The 19,054-nt window shown below is 37.5% G+C and overlaps 1 protein-coding gene across 1 annotated transcript; it reads right to left on the bottom strand.

The window, feature by feature from the left end:
* Window positions 1-3,687: 3,687 nt before the first annotated feature.
* Window positions 3,688-18,693, bottom strand: mrps22 (mitochondrial ribosomal protein S22). Its single transcript, XM_079823594.1, has 8 exons — window positions 18,546-18,693; window positions 17,746-17,903; window positions 17,412-17,576; window positions 14,756-14,899; window positions 14,591-14,674; window positions 12,319-12,464; window positions 8,374-8,482; window positions 3,688-4,163 (listed from the first exon to the last, which is right to left on the bottom strand). Exons 1-8 carry the CDS (start codon window positions 18,670-18,672, stop codon window positions 4,074-4,076), a joined length of 1,023 nt encoding a protein of 340 aa, XP_079679720.1. The 5' UTR covers window positions 18,673-18,693; the 3' UTR covers window positions 3,688-4,073.
* Window positions 18,694-19,054: the final 361 nt, after the last annotated feature.

Genomic DNA, 19,054 nt, shown 5'->3' with positions numbered 1-19,054 from the left:
ATTGACAACAATCAATATTTATTTGATACATTGGCTAAAGTAACAATAAATAAAGCTTCAACTTCTGACGTTTGCAAATAGCACAGCAGTAATGACTTTTTTAACTTCTTTACGCGCAAGATTGATAATATAACTATGCAACCATCTACGCATCAGATAGTGTATTGTAGTGTCACTGAGAATCATCATCTTTGTCATTAGGATATGTACCGAAAACGTTTAAACTGGCTATTATTAAACCTCTTATTAAAAAAACGCAACTTGATCCTACAGAATTAGTCAATTACAGGCCAATCTCAAATCTACCCTTTCTGTCAAAAATACTAGAAAAGGCAGTGTCCTCACAACTATGCTCCTTTTTGGAAAGAAATGGTATCTGTGAGGATTTCCCGTCAGGATTTAGACCGTATCATAGCACTGAGACTGCTCTCATCAGAGTTACAAATTATTTGCTTTTATCATCCGATCGTGGTTGTATCTCTCTATTAGTGTTACTCGATCTTAGCGCTGCATTCGATAAGTGTCATATCGATCAACAGTACCGCAAGGCTCAGTGCTAGGACCGTTGCTTTTCACCCTGTACATGCTACCCTTGGGAGATATCATTTGGAAGCATGGTGTTAGTTTTCATTGTTATGCTGACGATACTCAGCTCTATATTTCTTTGCGCCCTGAAACTTACCAATAATAATATAAAAAATAGGATGACTAGAAATTTCCTACAACTTAATTCTGAAAAAAAAAATTGTCTAACACATTTAACGGCTGCTCTGTCAAGTCCTCGTCGTCAGTGAGGAACCTGGGTTTGCTCTTTGATAACAATCTTTCGTTTGAAAGCCACGTTTCTAGCATCTGTAAAACTGCATTCTACTATCTTAAAAATATATCTAAATTACAACACATGTTTTCAATGTTAGTTCATGCATTTATGACCTCAAGGCTAGATTATTTTAATGCTCTACTGGGTGGTTGCCCTGCTCACCTAATAACTCCAGCTGGTCCAAAACGCAGCTCGAGTTCTTACTAGAACCAGGAAGTATGACCATATTAGCCCGGTTCTGTCAACACTGCACTGGCTCCTGTTTAAACATAGTATACATTTTAAAATCTTGTTAATTACTTACAAAGTACTAAATGGTTTAGATCCCCAGTACTTGAGATGAGCTCTTAACACATTATACTCCATCAGGTTTATTGCGGTCTCAGAACTCTGGCCAGTTGATAATACCCTAGAATATTGAAATCAACTGCAGGCGGTCGATCCTTTTCCTATTTAGCACCTAAACTCTGGAACAGTCTTCCTAGCATTGTTCGGGAAGCAGACACACTCTGTCAAATCTAGACTAAAATCTAGACTAAAAACACATCTCTTTACTATGGCATACACATAAAACATTATTAATTTATATTATCCAATCAGTTAAATGATTGTTAGGCTGCATTAACTAGGTCAGCCGGAAGGAACACATCCCATAACACCTGATGTACTCATTACATCATAAAAAGAATGGCATCTACGCTAATGTTAGTCCCTCTGTTTATCCCAAGGTTTACTGTGGTCTGCCAGATCTGGGCCGTATCCAGATCAGATGGTGGACCTGCACTAGACATGACCAATGCATCCCTGAAGTGTCTGCAGAGACTGCGTCAACTAGATTCTCATCCACACGACATCCAGTGGCACAGATCCTCAACAAACCCGTCTCTGGAGTGATGACTCCGATCTTCAATCAGATGGAACTGGACAAATACTCTGAATGTTCTGATCTAATATGACTTCTGACCTGTAATGTTGCCTGAATCATAATCATACACTATTTGTTCGTTGGCCAGAGGAGAACTCCCAAGGTTTTTTTCTCCATTCTGTCACCTGATGGAGTTTTGGTTCCTTGCCACCGTCACCTCTTTTGCCTTTGGCTTGCTTAGTTGGGGACACTAAATATTCAACTTTATTACTGATCTGACTTGAGAGATGTTATTATCATTGTGACTAAAGGCCTCATCATTCTTGCCTTTTTTGTGCGTTGGCTCCTTTATTGGAGAATGGAGGTAAAGGAACAACAGCACCAGAGTAGGAAGTCAAAAGTCCACAGTAACACAGGCACCAAGATCTAAAGATGAATCCATCAACTTAGTTTTGCGTTTCTTATCATTTGTCATAGTCCAAAAACCCTCCCGGTTGTTCGAGCACGTAGGTGATGAAGGCGAAGAGAGAAAAGGGATGTGTTGACTAACGAATATTTAAACAAAACGGATAGTTCACGACAACGAACTTCCCAGAAGCAGAGAATAAAAATAATAAATAACTAACAAAACAAACCCCTAAATTGTCAGAAAGTGCTTCCTAGTAGAAATTATAATGTATTAAGCGAGATGCACTTAGAATTACATGTTAAAAGACAAATGTTCGCGGACTGATTCGCTCACGCTGTTAACTTCATTTTCCACCAAACAGCAGTAACTAACAGGAACAGGAACAATGGGAACATGAGGGATATACAAAGATCAGGCATAACATCATGATCACCTTCCTAATATTGTGTTGGTCACCCTTTTGCTGCCAAAACAGCCCTGACCCGTTGAGTCATGGACTCTAATAGACCCCTGAAGGTGTGCTGTGGTATCTGGCACCAAGATGTTAGCAGTAGATCCATTAAGTCCTGTAAGTTGCGAGGTGGGGCCTCCATGGATCGGACTTGTTTGTTCAGCACATCCCACAGATGCTCGATTGAATTGAGATCTGGGGAACTTGGAGGCCAAGTCAACACCTCAAACTCGTGCTAATCTCAAACCATTCCTGAACCAATTGTGCTTTGTGGCAGGACACATTATCTGCTGAAAGAGCCACAGCCACCAGAGAATACCGTTTCCATGAAAGGGTGTACATGGTCTGCAACAATGCTCAGTTAGATGGTACGTGTCAAAGTAACATCCACATGGATGGCAGGACCCAAGGTTTCCCAGCAGAACATTGCCCAAAGCGTCACTGCCTCCGCCACACTGCCTCTTCCCATAGTGCATCCTGTGCCATGTGTTCCCCAGGTAAGCAACTCACGCACCCGGCCATCCACATGATGTAAAAGAAAGCGTGATTCATCAGACCAGGCCGCCTTCTTCCATTGCTCGATGGTCTAGTTCCCATACACAACAAACTGTGATGCACTGTGTATTCTGACACCTTTCTATCAGAACCAGCATTAACTTCTTGAGCTATTTGAGTTACAGTTGCTCGTCTGTTTGATCGGACCACACGGGCCAGCCTTTGCTCCCCACGTGCATCAATGAGCCTTGGCCGCCCCATGACCCTGTGGCCGGTTCACCCCTGTTCCTTCTTTGGAGCACTTTTGATAGAGACTGACCACTGCAGACCGAGAACACCCCACAAGAGCTGCAGTTTTGGAGATGCTCTGACACAATTTGGCCCTTGTTAAACTCGCTCAAATCCTTACGCTTGCCCATTTTCGTGCTTCTAACACATCAACTTTGAGAACAAAATGTTCACTTGCTGCCTAATATATCCCACCCACTAACAGGTGATGAAGAGATAATCAGTGTTGTTCACTTCACCTGTCAGCGGTCATAATGTTGTGCCTTTTCGGTGTATGTGTGAGTGATAGTATTGAAATGGTATTTTAAATTCCTTTTTTTTATGTCTGTTTGATGAAAAAAATCCCAATGGACATCCTCATAATCCACTCTCAGAAGGCTTTATTGTCACACCGTCTACGATCTACTATCTGGCTATTTTATTAGTGCTTGAATGAATGATAGAATGATCATACTGTAGTGCAGCCGAAGGATGACAGAAAAAAAAAACAGATGCTGCATTGATCACATTAAATATGTATATTTGTGTATTCGAGGTAGGACTTCCTGCTTTTCTGAAAGAACAATTCTGATCTGTGAAAGAAACTGTGGTGATTTTAAATAAACTGAGACATTATACACAAAGATTTCTTTATTATGTACAGAATGAGTATGTTTCAAAACTTGACATGAACATTTGAACAATATGACAGATACTTCCATTCATTATAAATGTTAGTTTTCCAATATTTACCGCTTTAATGTATTTAAACAGAGCTCAGTACTTTAGTCTGTTCATAGTTTTGCACCGCCAGCTCGATGAATCCAGCTCTGTTCGACTCATACTGAGCATAGATCTAAAAATAAAAGGAAAAAGAAAGACAGAAAAAGCATTAGAAAAAACAGTTTGAATGAGGATACATAGGTTTTTACAGACAAACTGTTTATCTTAACTTTTATTCTTTTTTTGATGTTGACATGGCAGACAACATGAGGTGGCGACCAGAATAAAACAGCTTTATGTCTTATAAGACTGATATGTGTGGAGGCTTTGTCTCAAGTGAGTATAAACTATGTGTATAATTTTAACTCTTTCCCCGTCATTGACGGAATTTTATAGCACTTGGTGTTTTGACTGTTATATGGTAGGGGGTGCTATGACATCTTCTGAAGAAGTGCTGAATCTCCAGCAGAAACAAGCGATAGAAGCATTTCTTATGCACATGTAAAATAATATTAAACAGCATATAAATCAAAACTGCCTAATGTTACTGAATGAAATGTCGACTCAGGGCGAGCCATAGGACTGTGCAAGCATTAGGGGTGTTGATGGACTAGATCGACTACATACATGTATGTATTGATCACCGTTCTGAATCCGATCTGGATGTAGTCTTTGATTTTCTCCGATTTTTGCTCAAAATGTTGCTTTTTTATTAAATGTATCCACATTCAGCTAGAATAAAACGGGTTGTTTTGTTTAAACACAGAGGCTCTGTTCTTTCTTTTTATATACGTTCAGATATTCATACAACAAAATACACAAACGTTTTGTGAAAATGATCAAAAATGCTGGCGCTGACAGGCAACTTTTCTCAAAACAATGCTGGCGGGGAAAGAGATAATGATTCTAAAAGTGCTGTTTATTTTTGTGTGTGTAACATTTTGCTAACTTTAATTATCAAAACAAATACTGAAATACTGACTTCCTGTTACAGGGGTTAAAGGGTCAATGTGACAAAACAGGGTTGAGTGGAGTGTGCACTAAAGCCAGAACCGTGACTAAACATTGGCCCCTCATCAAGTCTACCATGCTTGCCTATTTCCTTCCAAAGAATCTAATATACACACTCTGTCTAACACACACATTAAAAGCTGTCACTCTACCAAATTACTGGTGGCATCTCAAAACTCGACAAGAATGTTTTTGCCTTCCTTTACTCCATTCTCTCTGAATGACGTCATGGCATTGGTTAAAGGTCAAACCACAGGCTAATGGGAAGTGATGTACCCTGGGCCTGACCCCTTCTTCCCTGTTCCCAGAGCACATAGCATTAATGTTCTCATGTAAGAGTGACAGACTGAACAGTTTCACTGATCTCTTCTGCAGGTATGAGAGCTGATTTGGCACATGGCTAATGTTTATAGTATATTTGCGACCCTGGAACACAAAACCAGTCATAAGTCCCACGGGTATATTTGTGGCAACAGCCAACAATACATGTATGGGTCAAAATTATACATTTTTCTTTTATGCCAAAAATCATCAGGATATTAAGTAAAGATCATGTTCCATGAAGATATTTAGTAAATTTCCTAGTACTGTAAATATATCAAAAATGTATAATAAGTAGTAAAACACATTGCTAAGGACTTCATTTGGACAAATAAGTAGTAAAACACATTGCTAAGGACTTCATTAGGACAAATTTAAAGGCGATTTTCTCAATATTTTGATTATTTTGATTTTCACCCTCAGATTCCAGAATTTCAAATAGTTGTATCTCGGCCAAATATGATCCTAACAAGCATATCCTAACATCAATGGAAAGCTTATTTATTCAGATGACTGGTTTTGTGGTCCAGAGTCACATTTGTGGATAAACTTACAATCTAATTAACACTGTAATATTATAGTCTGAGGTGATGGATTCTTGTCTTGTGTCCCTTAGAAGGTTTTGGGCAATTAAATGTAATATTTATTTATAATATTTATTTATTATTTTACTATACAGTACCTGTCAATGGTTTGGAAACATTACAATATTTTTATGTTTTTTAAAGAAGTCTCTTATGCTCACCAAGGCTGCATTTATTAAAATACAGTAAAAACAGTAATATTGTGAAATATTATTACAATTTAAAATAACTGTTTTCAATTTTAATACATTTTAAAATGAAATGTATTCCTGTGATCAAAGCCGAAGTGTCAGCATCATTACTCCAGTCTTGTGTCACATGATCCTTCAGAACTCATTCTAATATGCTGCTCAAGGAACATTTCTCATTATTATTAATGTTGAAACAGTTTTCGCTGCTTAACATTTTCAGGTCTCGAAGATCTCGTCTTGTCTTGGTCTCAGACTAAGAGGACTCAGGATTTTATTTCAAGACCACAACGTCGGGGATAACAGTAAATTATTTTTATATTTTTAACATCATTAGTGTGATTTGATGTAAAACTTTCTCCTTCAAATGCAATCAGTAATGTATTTCGAATGTGATTTCTTTTGTTACTGTTGTGCCGGTCAGAAATGAATGGGGAACTGTGTCAAAAATATCACCCAAAATTCAAAGATATATATCATTTTATGATATCTTGTTTTTAATATTATTTAGAGAGAGCTGTTTTCATGAATATGAGCACGACTGCAAACGTGATATTGATTTTATACATTTAGAGTTAAAATTAAGTGAATTACATTTTAGACACAATTTTGAACACGTTTTTTCTCCTCTATTTCGGCAGCAAAAGTAGTTCCAAACAAATCCCATTTCCGAGCAACACTATTTAATTTAATCATATTTTTATATTCAAAAATTGTAAAACATTTCTCTCAACATAATTGATGCAGTTGTAATTGTACTAATTTAGATGCAACTTTCGTGCCACCTCTGCAGTGCAAAGATGAATTTTGCTGTTTGACTAACAACAGCTCTATATTGTCTCTTATATATTTAATCAATAAATACAATTAGACATGCATTTCACATGCAGTAAATGTGGATCTTTCCGATGAATTTGAGGAGTGTTATTCTGGTCTTGACTCGTTCTCGCCCTGAATTTGGAGGCGTAATGCACTCTATAGGAAACCTTCATTTTAGGGCTGTCTAAAGATTAATCGCAATTCATCGCATCCAAAATAAAAGTTTGTGTTTACATAATATATGTGTGTGTGTACTCTGTTAATTATTATTTATATATAAATACACACACAAGCATGTATATATTTAAGAAAAAAATATAATTTTTATATATAAAACATTTATATTTATATATATTATAGATTATATAAATGTATATACAGTATATACATGCAAATATTTCTTAAATATATACATGAATGTGTTAGCCTGGCGTGGCCATACTCAATTCTAGTCAGAATATGAGTCTGGTACCGCTCCATTGAGCTTTGATTATGGGGCGTGTTTCAACCGAGCCAGGAAAGACCTCAATTGGATAGACCCACAACCAATCAGAGCAACGGAGCGACGCGTAACGTTAGTTGTCAAATGTCAACAGAACTCAACTGCACTGTTACCAAGTCCGTGTTTTTCTCCATGTCCGCGGGTCGAAGCGACCCCAATTATGTGATTATATAAACCCAGGAATGCGAATTTTAGCAGGCAACCTTGCCAAAATAACATATTTTGCCAACCAAACGCCATTTTTTTCCGGAGAACCCCCCGAAAGTTATTGTTTTGGGCTATAGTTTTGAGTAGCAATTGTGCGCGACATTGCAAAAAAACTTGGAAACCCTGTCTGCACGCACGCTGGATTAAGTAACGTTACAAGAAAAAGATGAGTGTAAACGATCTTTGCCAGTAATAAAATAATTTAAGGATACACAGAGTACTTACCAACACGATCATCGTTTCTGAGAGAAATAGTGAAGGTGAATGCATATACGAACAAGTTCTCCGTTTAGGATAAGAGCAAATTCAACCCAAGAGCCTTCGATGACGTGGATGATTACGTTACTGTTGATCATCTGTCCATCATCGTCTAAAGCCCGCCCTGACAATTTCATTGGTCCGAACAGGTTCTGTTCGGGCATAATTCCTTCTCTATGGAGCGAGTCCAGACCGAATTGCCCGAGCAAAACATTTTGTGGGCGGGGCTAAATTCGGCTGGCATCCAGGCTATGAATGTGTGTGTATTTATATATAAATAATAATTAACAGAGTACACACATATATATTATGTAAACACAAACTTTTATTTTTGATGCGATTAATCGCAATTAATCTTTTGACAGCCCTACTTAATTTCAAACCATTACATGTAGTTATGTTTAAACTGTATTTGTGGTGACAGTAAAGGATGTGGCATTGATGATTGTTCACCTTCAGAAGGTCCAGGTCAGTGGCCTGTTGTCTTTGAGCGTGCTGCGCAGACTCACTCTGAGGATGGACCAAATGAAACAGACGCACCAACATCACCGCATCCTGCATTCTGTAACCATGACAACACATACTCATCACACAGAGACGACAGCATCCAGACTTCTCACAACACAATACATACTTTTACTGAAGTTAAAGGTGATGTAAGTGACGTCAACCAAGCAAGAACTTCCATTTTCCATTTTGTTGTTAATGATTTCATTTGATTGGTAACTACTCTATATAGTGTCTTAATCTAATTATATTTATTGAAAGTTATAAGTCATTTCTCAGGCGGTAATGTGGATCTCTATGAATTTAAGGAGTGCTAGTCTGGTCTTGACTCTGTCTTTTGGTCGCAACACACATTGGTCTTGGTCTCGACTTGGTCTCAGATTAGGTGGTCTTAACTACAACACTACCATCCATTATAAAAGCACTACACACAGCTTCGGGGGGTTAATAAAGGCCTTCTGATGTGAATTGATGGGGTTTTGTAAGAAAAATATCCATATTTAACATGTTATAAAGTAAAATATCTATCTTCCGACAGACCGACTTCCGTATTCATCTTACAGAAAAAACATAACTGGCGCGCAGCGATGACATTGGACGTCGCGTAAGCGTATTGATCTGCAAGAGGCGTTACGCTTTCTTCATATAAAGTGTTAAATATGGATATTTTTCTTACAAAACCCCATCAATTCATTTCAGAAAGCCTTTATTAACCCCCCAGAGCCGTGGGGAGTACGTTTATAATGGATGGATGGATTTTTTTGGGCAGCCATTTACTGCCATTATAAAGCTTGGAAGAGCCAGGACATTTTTTTTATATAACTCTGACTGTATTCGTCAGAAAGAAGAAAGTCATATACACCCCATGATGAGGAAATCATGGGGTAATTTTCATTTTTAGGTGAACTATCCTTTTAACGCATTTGCCCCGCCCGAGACTTACAGGTGGCCTGACATTTCATACAGTTGATTGATGATGAATATGATGCAGGGCAACAACTGACTGTGTGATGGAGCCTATAGAATGCAGTGAGAATGTCCATAAAATTAAGCAACATCACACGAGTAACGAGCAATCACACGAGTGCAAATGCGATAATACTGCAAAATACTGATTTTATACAACAGTTCAATAAATAAGAAGTTAATATTGTGTTATTTTAGACATAATATTGTCTGTTTTGCTCAGTTTTGCCAACAAAAATATAAAGACAAAGTAGAATTGTGTCATCGAGCGACACAGCAGCGTTTCATTTCTGAATCCACATTTTGAACGAATCGGGTGAATCAATGATTCAATGGAGCATTCTAAAGAGAGTCATTTACTTCAGCCCTGAACGAATCAGCTGTTTGAACGAATCAAATGAATAATTAATCATTACTTAATCATTAAGACATTTACCGCCAGCTACTGGCAATTTTAGTTTCTTATTTAGAGTTGGCCTATAATTTCATTTTATAGAATATAGAAGAAAATTGTTTCATAGTGCAGTTTAAAGCTGCAGTCTGTAAATTTTGCCTCTTTGTCGCCTAATCTCTAGATTAGAAATGAATCACATTAATCAAAAATTACACATTTTCATCAGACTTGAGTGGTACGTTTAGCCTTGTCTGTGTAAAGTTATATCCAATCTGTCAGGTCATGTTAGAGCTGCACGATTCTTGATAAATCCAGAACCTGATTAACCCAGAAACTCTCATTTAGCCACCAAGAAAAGTGGACACACCTCAAGAAATTGATTTATAAATCTTGACGACTAACCATTGCTTGGAATAATTTGCATCAATAATAGAAGGTTAATTTCTGCTCTTATAGTTTGTTTTTGTTTTTTATCACTAGGGCACATTTATCAATACTTAGGTCACTTTTTCTAAACTCTTCACCCTGTGAGCACAGCAGAAGTCTGTGTGGGCTAAACTGTGAATCAGTTATCATTGCTTTGGCACAAAATGCATTCAGTGACTACGTGGCAAGCAGTCGAGGCAGAGGGACCGCGAGAACGGCGCGAGGCCGGTGGCGTGAGAGATAATGAGCACCAGCTGCACGCCGCACTGTTCTCATGTCTCAGAGAGGAGCTTCGGATGCATAAAAGGACCTGTTGTTTACGTTGTGTTTTGTTTGTTTTACTATGTGTGTGCGCGGCAGTCGTCCGTGAGGAGGCTGCCGTTTTTACTTTCAGTTTGTGTTCATTGATTAAAGTGTTAAACGTTCGCCGGTTCCCGCCTCCTTCTTCCCATAACAAAGAACATTGCTACAGACTACATCTTTTAAATTACATGAATTCCTTTCTCACTTCGACACAACAACTGCCAAAACTCTGTGAACCCACAGGCTACTTTGCACATGTTTACATACTGTTTTCAAAAGGGTTAAACTTAAAGGGTTAGTTCACCCAAAAATGAAAATTCTGTCATTAATTACTCACCCTCATGTCGTTCGACACCGGTCAGACCTCCGTTCATCTTCAGAACACAAATGAAGATATTTTAGTTGAAATCTGATGGCTCTGAAAGGCCTCCATTGGCTCAATGGCACGGTTCACTCTCAAGACCCTTAAAAGGCACTAAAGACGTCGTTACAAAGTCCATCTCACTACAGTGGTTCTAAAATAACTTTATGGAGTGACGAGAATAGTTTTGTGTGCAAAAAAACCCTAAATAACGACTTATATAGTGATGACGATTTCAAAACAAGGCATCATGAAGCTTCGAAGCGTTATGAATCAGTGAGTCGATTCAGCAGTTTGAATCGCCAAATTTCAGCAGTTTGGCGGTTTGACACACGATCCGAATCATCATTCGGCTCACTGATTCATAACGCTTCGAAGCTTCATGATGCCGTGTTTTGAAATCGTCATCACTATATAAGTCGTTATTTAGGGTTTTTTTGCGCACAAAACTATTCTCGTCACTCCATAAAGTTATTTTAGAACCACTGTAGTGAGATGGACTTTGTAACGACGTCTTTAGTACCTTTTAAGGGTCTTGAGAGTGAACCGTGTCATTGTGTCAATGGAGGCCTTTCAGAGCCATCAGATTACAACTAAAATATCTTCATTTGTGTTCTGAAGATGAACGGAGGTCTGACGGGTGTCGAACAACATGAGGGTAAGTAATTAATGACAGAATTTTCATTTTTGGGTGAACTAACCCTTTAAGTTCAAAACAGTAACATAATACAAAACTGAATGAGACAGAAATATGCTACATTACTACAGAAATATTGTAAGTAAATATATTTTCTGAAATAAAAAAAAAATCTAATACTATCAAAGCAATTAGACGAAACTGAACACCTACACAAGCGTTAGTCTTTCCAGTTTAATTATCATCCATTCAAAAGGGGAAACTTAATATTTATTATAAAATTAAAAATAATTTTGTACTGTAATGTAAGCATGGATCATGTAACATACACTGCAGTGATTTATAATCAGAGGAGAGTGTTATTCTTGTTTTGTAATGGTACATTTTACAAAAGAAAACATTGTATAATGCTACCTGATGTTAGTGTTTTATGACTGACAAAGTGTGTTTGCTGGGTGTAAACCTTTGCTAGTGTTAAGGAAGAGTCTATTTGAGACAGGTATCAAGTGTTTTGGTATTTTTAGCGCATTTTGAATGTGAAATTAACTACTGTGACAAGATGAAAGTTGGTTAGGAGAACTGTGTGAAGAGTTGAAAAAAATGACCCAAGTATTGAGAAATGTGTCCTAGCGATTGTAAAAAACAATTTAACTCCATGGTACACCTGGCCCATAGACTTTCATTAAAAATGCATTACTCTAAGCATGTTTTCGTTCTTTTTTACAAACTGTCGGACAAATTAAATTAATTTTCTGTGGAAACTGTCAGCATTTCCTTTTTGGATCTCCACACACACATACTCACAGGTCTCTCTGCAACATGTCCACCAGAAGGCCATCAATTCGGTGACCGTTGGCCAGATGCCAGGCCAAACCACCAAAGAACCGTGTGGATCTGAGCAGATCATATTTCCCATGCTTTTCAATGTCCTCATAGGTCAGCATGAGCACCTAATCGCACAAGAGCATATTACTATTGTTAGTCAGTCCTACCACAACTATTGCAACAGCAGCATGCAGAAAATAACAGACGTAATTAGAGAGCTCGGTTGCACTTTGTTTTAAGGTGACATACTTACTCAAATAAGTACTGAGTAATATTAATTAACTACAGGTGCTTTCACACCTGAGCGTTTGTTTCGGAACTTCGGCATGCTCGGATCCGCACCAAAACAATAGCTCCGAGACTGCCTGAACGAGGTGGTCTTGGCCCAATTGCAAACAAGCTCTGGGGCGTTTCTGACCCAACGGACCAAATGGTATTCATAACGGGAAATGTGCTATAGGCTATAAATAGCAGTAGTGTCTGATTCTGTGAGTCAGCACATCCCAGTTGAAAACCAAAAGAGCTCCTCTTAACCTTAAAATGTCATTTCACGAGTTCACACTTACATCAAATGAAATAGAGTAAAGATAATGTGTATTTGGCGTGCTGTCCGGGGGAGGGCTCCAGGCTCTGAATTTTGGTCCGAACCCAGAGTATCCCCCCCGTGATAGAGACTAGACTGTATTGTGTTATGGATTGTGTTGACGTCTAATAAGAGTTTATTAAATCAAAGTGAGAAGATGGGATGGTGGAGGGATGCTAAAATAAAAACTGTCAACGAAAGGAGGGAAATCGGCAGTACATATACACCTCTTATCGTTGATTAAATTGATTCGCTTAAAGTGCTCCACTCGTGTTTAATTAGGTTTAATTATCTGAACGTGCTCCTCCCGAAATTTGTAAAGAAAACATCACATAATTGCATTGTGTAAATGTAGTATATAATTTGTATATAACAGTGGGAATGACGGCTACATTCGTATAGTGTTTGCGTGTGTCTCTGCGGTTACTATTAACGCAACAATAAGCTCAAGGAGTGAACTTGTCATCTCACCAATAAGAGGACAGTTGTACTCGCATGTGACATTCGTGAACACATTCTGGTACGCTTTGAGAGGTCGCCTTGTGAAAGCGAACCGAACCAAGAAGAAAATGCAACATTGTAACAAATTAAGTCCGTGTTTCGGAAAAAAACAAATGATCTATAGGTGTGAAAACACCCTACATGTACTTACTATACAATGAGTTATGGTTAGGGTTTGGCTTTAGGGTTAGTTACTTGTAATCAGTGTTGGGGTAACTTATGTAATCAGATTTTTCAAGTAACTAGTAAAGTAACGCATTACTTTTAAAATTGACAACAAAATTTAGTTACTTTTTCAAAAAAACTTGTTTGCACATATATTAGACTGACAGCTCTCCTGTCCCCATGTTGATAAAATCATGAGTAAGTGCAGAGGGGTTGTGTGTAAACATGAGGGGTTTTGTAGCTCTAAACTAAATGTGAGCATGCATTTAGTCATCTCACTTGCACAATAAAGATTCAGTACTCCTCAAAATGAATAAAATCAGTCAAATACAAAGTCAGAATAATATGCAAACCTTCAATAATTAAATGTTAAATAAAACAAATATTGTTTATGCATTTAATCTGACTTTATTGACCAATGCATTGCTGCTTACCTTTGAAGATTCAGTTAAACCATGAGCAAAACCTACTAGATTTTTTGTTTTCATTGGTAAAAAAAAATGATGCGTCCTATTCTTCCATAATCCAGAATGGAAGCACAGCTGAAAGGTTTGTTTGAGCTGTGCCCTCTACTGTACACGCATGAATTTGCATTTTTACCTCAGTCTGAGGCTTATTATTTCAATTTTGGTATGAAGAGGTCTTTACATTTTGCCCAAAAACATAACAAAAAAAACAAGCCCAGCCCAGGTGAGAAAAAGTAATGCAAAAGTAACGTAACATTACTTTTCTTAAAAAGTAACTAAGTAACTCAATTAGTTACTTTTTAAGGGAGTAACACAATGTTGTAATGCATTACTTTACCAAGTAACTTTCCTCAACACTGCTTGTAATTATGCATAATTTACTGTTATTAAGTCCATGTAGTAACGTCTAACTACATCTCCTTAAAATAAAGTGTTACCGAGCACGCTTCAAGAAAGACAGCGTTTTCATGCGCTGGTACAGCATATCGCCCAGCCCTGCTTTCTATATACATTTGTCTGTCAGCAACACACTCACATTTTTAAATTCTGCAGAGTCTGGCTCAAATTGGACAACGCACTGGTTTAGCACATCCTCGTGTCTATCCTGTTCAAAGACCCCCTGCAGAGAAAGAAACACTCGTCAGGAATTAATACTTTTGCAAAATCGGCAAGACCTCTTTAGTTTTTGCGCTTTTCATACCCTGAGGTTTTCTTCTTTAAAGATGGCTGGTGGTGTGACTTTGCGACCCTCTTTGGGGAAATAAACTTGTATTATCCTATCTCTTTCGTTCCATGATGCTTTCCGCAGGGTTCCACTGGGCTCTCTCACAACTATGAATCTTTCCTTTGGGATATCGGTGAGAGAAACAGAAACGAAAGATAATTAACACAGTACCAGATCTCTCTGAAATCACATTAAAAGATCAGGGCCCGTATTCATAAAGAATCTTAATGCAAAGAGTAGCTCCAAGTGACAAAATTCTAAGAAAATTCTTAGAAATGTGGGCGTTTACTCTTAAAATTAACTAAAAAATCCTAGTAAAGAAAAAAGCAATTCAGAAAGCGTCTTAACCCTTAAAAGAGGTCTTAAGGTCAAATTTGTTAGGAGCACGGACGAGGACTTTTAAGAGGCTTAAGAGTTTCTTTAGCAGTGGAGAAAATGGCAGAAAGACGAAGAGGGAGAAGAAATGTGTTGCAGACGATGGATGACAGTGACGCTATAGATTAGATCGTGCAGGGATCATGTTTGTTGCATTAAACCCAACTTTCAAACCACCAATTAAATAGACATGCCAGCAATCAGTGTAATTGGAAAGAGTGGAACAATGTTTATAATTCTAAGCCAATCAAATACCTTATAGGAAATTAACAGCATGGTAAATAATAAAAGGATTTATATACATACAGGGAGTGCAGAATTATTATGCACGTTGATTTTTTGATCATATTTTTTTTCCAGGCAAATTTGACCAATTCCAAACCACAGTAATCCTAATAACTACTATTGATTTAGTATTTAATAATGTATAAGTGATATATAATTGTTCATGAAGGCTGGAAATGAAAATCACCTTATATTCAGGTGTGCAGAATTATTAGGCATGTTTTCTTTTACAGATAAATTGAGCCAAAAAAGAGATTTAACTCAGACTGAAAAGTCAAAAAGTATTAAATGCCCATGAGAAGGATGCAATACTAATGCAATACTAGACATTGCAGTTAAGGCGTGACCATTGGACAGTGAAATGCTCGTTGGGTCAGCAGGGTCAGACAAAAACAGGTGGTGAAGAAAAGACACCTGTTAACTGCAAAAGAATTAAGAATTAAGGTGAAGAATTAAGGGTGAAACCATCAGGAACCCTTTAGTCTCCAGCGCCACCATTTTCCAGAGCTGCAACCTACCTGGAGTCTCCAGAAGTGCAAGGTGTCAGGATCTCAGAGACTTCAGTTAGGTAAAGAATCCTAAAAAATTACCCCCACTAAATAAGAATCATAAGCTGAAGTGTTGTAAAATACATGAAGCCTGCTTTTTTATAGGCTTTATAGGTTGAGAATGACTCTTGAAGGACCAGCACCACATCCTCTAGTACCACTGTTTGAAGAATTCATCTTCCAGAATCTGGCAGTACGTTTTGGGAGTTCATTTTAGTCCATCCTGAAGTCCGTTTTGCAGAGATGGACTAAAAATGAACTCCCAAAACGTACTGCCAGATTCTGGAAGATGAATTCTTCAAACAGTGGTACTAGAGGATGTGGTGCTGGTCCTTCAAGAGTCACTCTCAACCTATCTGTCCATAAAGCCTATAAAAAAACCTTCTTCATGTATTTTACAACACTTCAGCTTGTGATTCTTATCTAGTGGGGGTCATTTTTTAGGATTCTTTACCTAACTGAAGTCTCGGAGATCCTGACACCTTGCACTTCTGGAGACTCCAGGTAGGTTGCAGCTTTGGAAAATGGTGGCGCTGGAGACTAAAGGGTTCCTGATGGTTTCACCCTTAATTCTTCACCTTAATTCTTAATTCTTTTGCAGTTAACAGGTGTCTTTTCTTCACCACCTGTTTTTGTCTGACCCTGCTGACCCAACGAGCATTTCACTGTCCAATGGTCACGCCTTAACTGCAATGTCTAGTATTGCATTAGTATTGCATCCTTCTCATGGGCATTTAATACTTTTTGACTTTTCAGTCTGAGTTAAATCTCTTTTTTGGCTCAATTTATCTGTAAAAGAAAACATGCCTAATAATTCTGCACACCTGAATATAAGGTGATTTTCATTTCCAGCCTTCATGAACAATTATATATCACTTATACATTATTAAATACTAAATCAATAGTAGTTATTAGGATTACTGTGGTTTGGAATTGGTCAAATGTGCCTGGAAAAAGTGTGAGAGAGAGTAAGAGAGAACGGTAAAATAGAACAATTTGCACTTGTAATTTCAAAGTGAAGGCTTAGAATAGACCCTATACTTAAAAGCGCTCCTTTTTTTCCCATTTTTGGACAACCAACCAATCACAGTCTTCAAAAGACTGTGTCATACGTAGCAACGGGGTCAGCCCCGCCTCTTCACTAAGATAAAAGTTTTTTGTATTTTCCTTGCTCAGAGTTGCTCTCAGATCGGTCCCGAATGGCTCTTAACTTAAGACTCCTACGTAAAAGTTTTTAAGCTAAGTTAGGAGTTTTCTGAGAGGACTCTTTATGAGAATCTTTATGAATACGGGCCTAGGAAATTACAGTAAATAAAGTATTGGGTAATTATCCTTGAACAACAGGAATGTTGAATAATTACAAAGTATAAATAAAACACAGATATGCTAAACTTGGTTATATAATATAATGCCTTTTTTCTTACTCGATGCGGGACGTTAAAGTTGATGTCAGTGAATACATATTTAGCAGTGTCCATGCCTTCCAGCATCTGATCTTCCGCGAGCACATCGTTCATGGGCTTCCTCTCAGACAGGACCGGTGGCATCTTCAGCAAATGTTTTGCTTGTTCCTCTGCTTTATGCACTGCCTACACAGCCGCCAAACACATGAACCTAATTACGACTGCACAATCATATCACAAATCATATTTTTTTTCAAAATGCCATACTGAATCCCTTTCCATTATACCATGCATCTCAACCTCTCATGAATTCCATCCCATTATGAATCCCAGCCTTGGGAGAGGAAAATCTCACCTCCTCTAATTCGGTGTCTGTCATAAGCTTGTATTTAGGAGGCGTTAGCTGCTGTCTTAAGGGTCGGAAAACTTTCTTCAGGTCCAGACCTGTGATTTTGCTCAGAATGTCTTGAACCTCTGTATCTGTGAACTGAGCTTTAGGTGCATCCACAGAGCCTGGATGATGAAAAAAAGAAACATCGATCAACTTAAATAATGATGCTTACATGCAAAAGTGATATTATCACATGGTACTTTGAAATATACTATAATATAGATATAATTAAATAGCCATATTGTAACAATTCATAATGTAATAACTGCACATAATGTAATAAGTATTACATTATTGTTGTAATAAAATGTTCATAATATAATAATTTTCTCAAGGTGTAATAACATCTTGAGCTCATAATGTAATAATTTTGACATTAGGAAAAAATGATGACACTATAAACTCACCAATCATATTGTCATTATTGTAAAAGCTTTTAAAACAAAAATATTAGTATTCCTTTAGAGTAGATTTTTACAGTCTTAATTTACCAGCGAAATTCAACAGATTTAAATATTTCATGCAGTTATTATTATCATTATATTTGTATTAAACATAAAGCATTGATATTCCTTTACAGTACATTTTAAAAGCCTAAATCCAGTCTTAACCTGCCTACAAAAGCTTTAGCGCTACTGACTATTTTACATTTAGTAACCACATTAAAACTACAAAACGTTAAACGTAATTATACAAGGTCAATTCTCGCTATTGTAAAGCATGGGACCGTAAACGCGTGAGATTTACAGTGTGACTGTACTTACTGTAGCGTGATGCTGACACACACAGCAATCGTGTTGTAGTCTGTAAATGCACCTGCACATTTTTTTCCACACATTTAACGCAAAAGTAAGACTTTACTAAACGCCTTGCGACACTGAGCGCAGCCATGCTGTAAGTGACATCATCACCGCGGCTGTGTTTTGAACTTCCACCTTTCAAAGAACCGCTAGGAATGCTGGGAGATGTAGTACAGGGACTTCTTCGAGTATTTGATCATAAAATCTACATAAATAAATGCATAGGCCCAACATACATATAATATGTCAGAGTTTACTTTATTATGCTATCTTCACTTACATAAATGAACTATAGTATCATGCACCCACTAGTAAAAAATATATATATCTGAAGCCTGAATAATTTTTGGTTTGACTGTATAATATAAGTAATATAAAAGAAATGGAATGACTCTACAGAAGTATTATTTCTGAGAGTAAGAATAAAAATGGTATGACAAAATGCAGCATATAGACGAACACATCCAGCAACT

This window comes from Gobio gobio (assembly GCF_949357685.1).
Source record: "Gobio gobio genome assembly, chromosome: 8".
In the NCBI taxonomy this organism is placed as follows: domain Eukaryota; kingdom Metazoa; phylum Chordata; class Actinopteri; order Cypriniformes; family Gobionidae; genus Gobio; species Gobio gobio.
Note: the sequence above shows the minus strand (reverse complement) of the source record. Positions and strands in the feature narration are given on the sequence as shown.

What these genes read in the sequence shown, in the direction of transcription:
- mrps22 (XM_079823594.1), bottom strand. Translation starts at nt 18,672, where the DNA reads ATGGCTGCGCTCAGTGTCGCAAGGCGTTTAGTAAAGTCTTACTTTTGC. An exon ending in CAGACACCGAATTAGAGGAG is followed by an intron (nt 17,577 to 17,745) that starts GTGAGATTTTCC and finishes GCGGCTGTGTAG; the next exon opens with GCAGTGCATAAAGCAGAGGA. An exon ending in ACTTTAACGTCCCGCATCGA is followed by an intron (nt 14,900 to 17,411) that starts GTAAGAAAAAAG and finishes GATATCCCAAAG; the next exon opens with GAAAGATTCATAGTTGTGAG.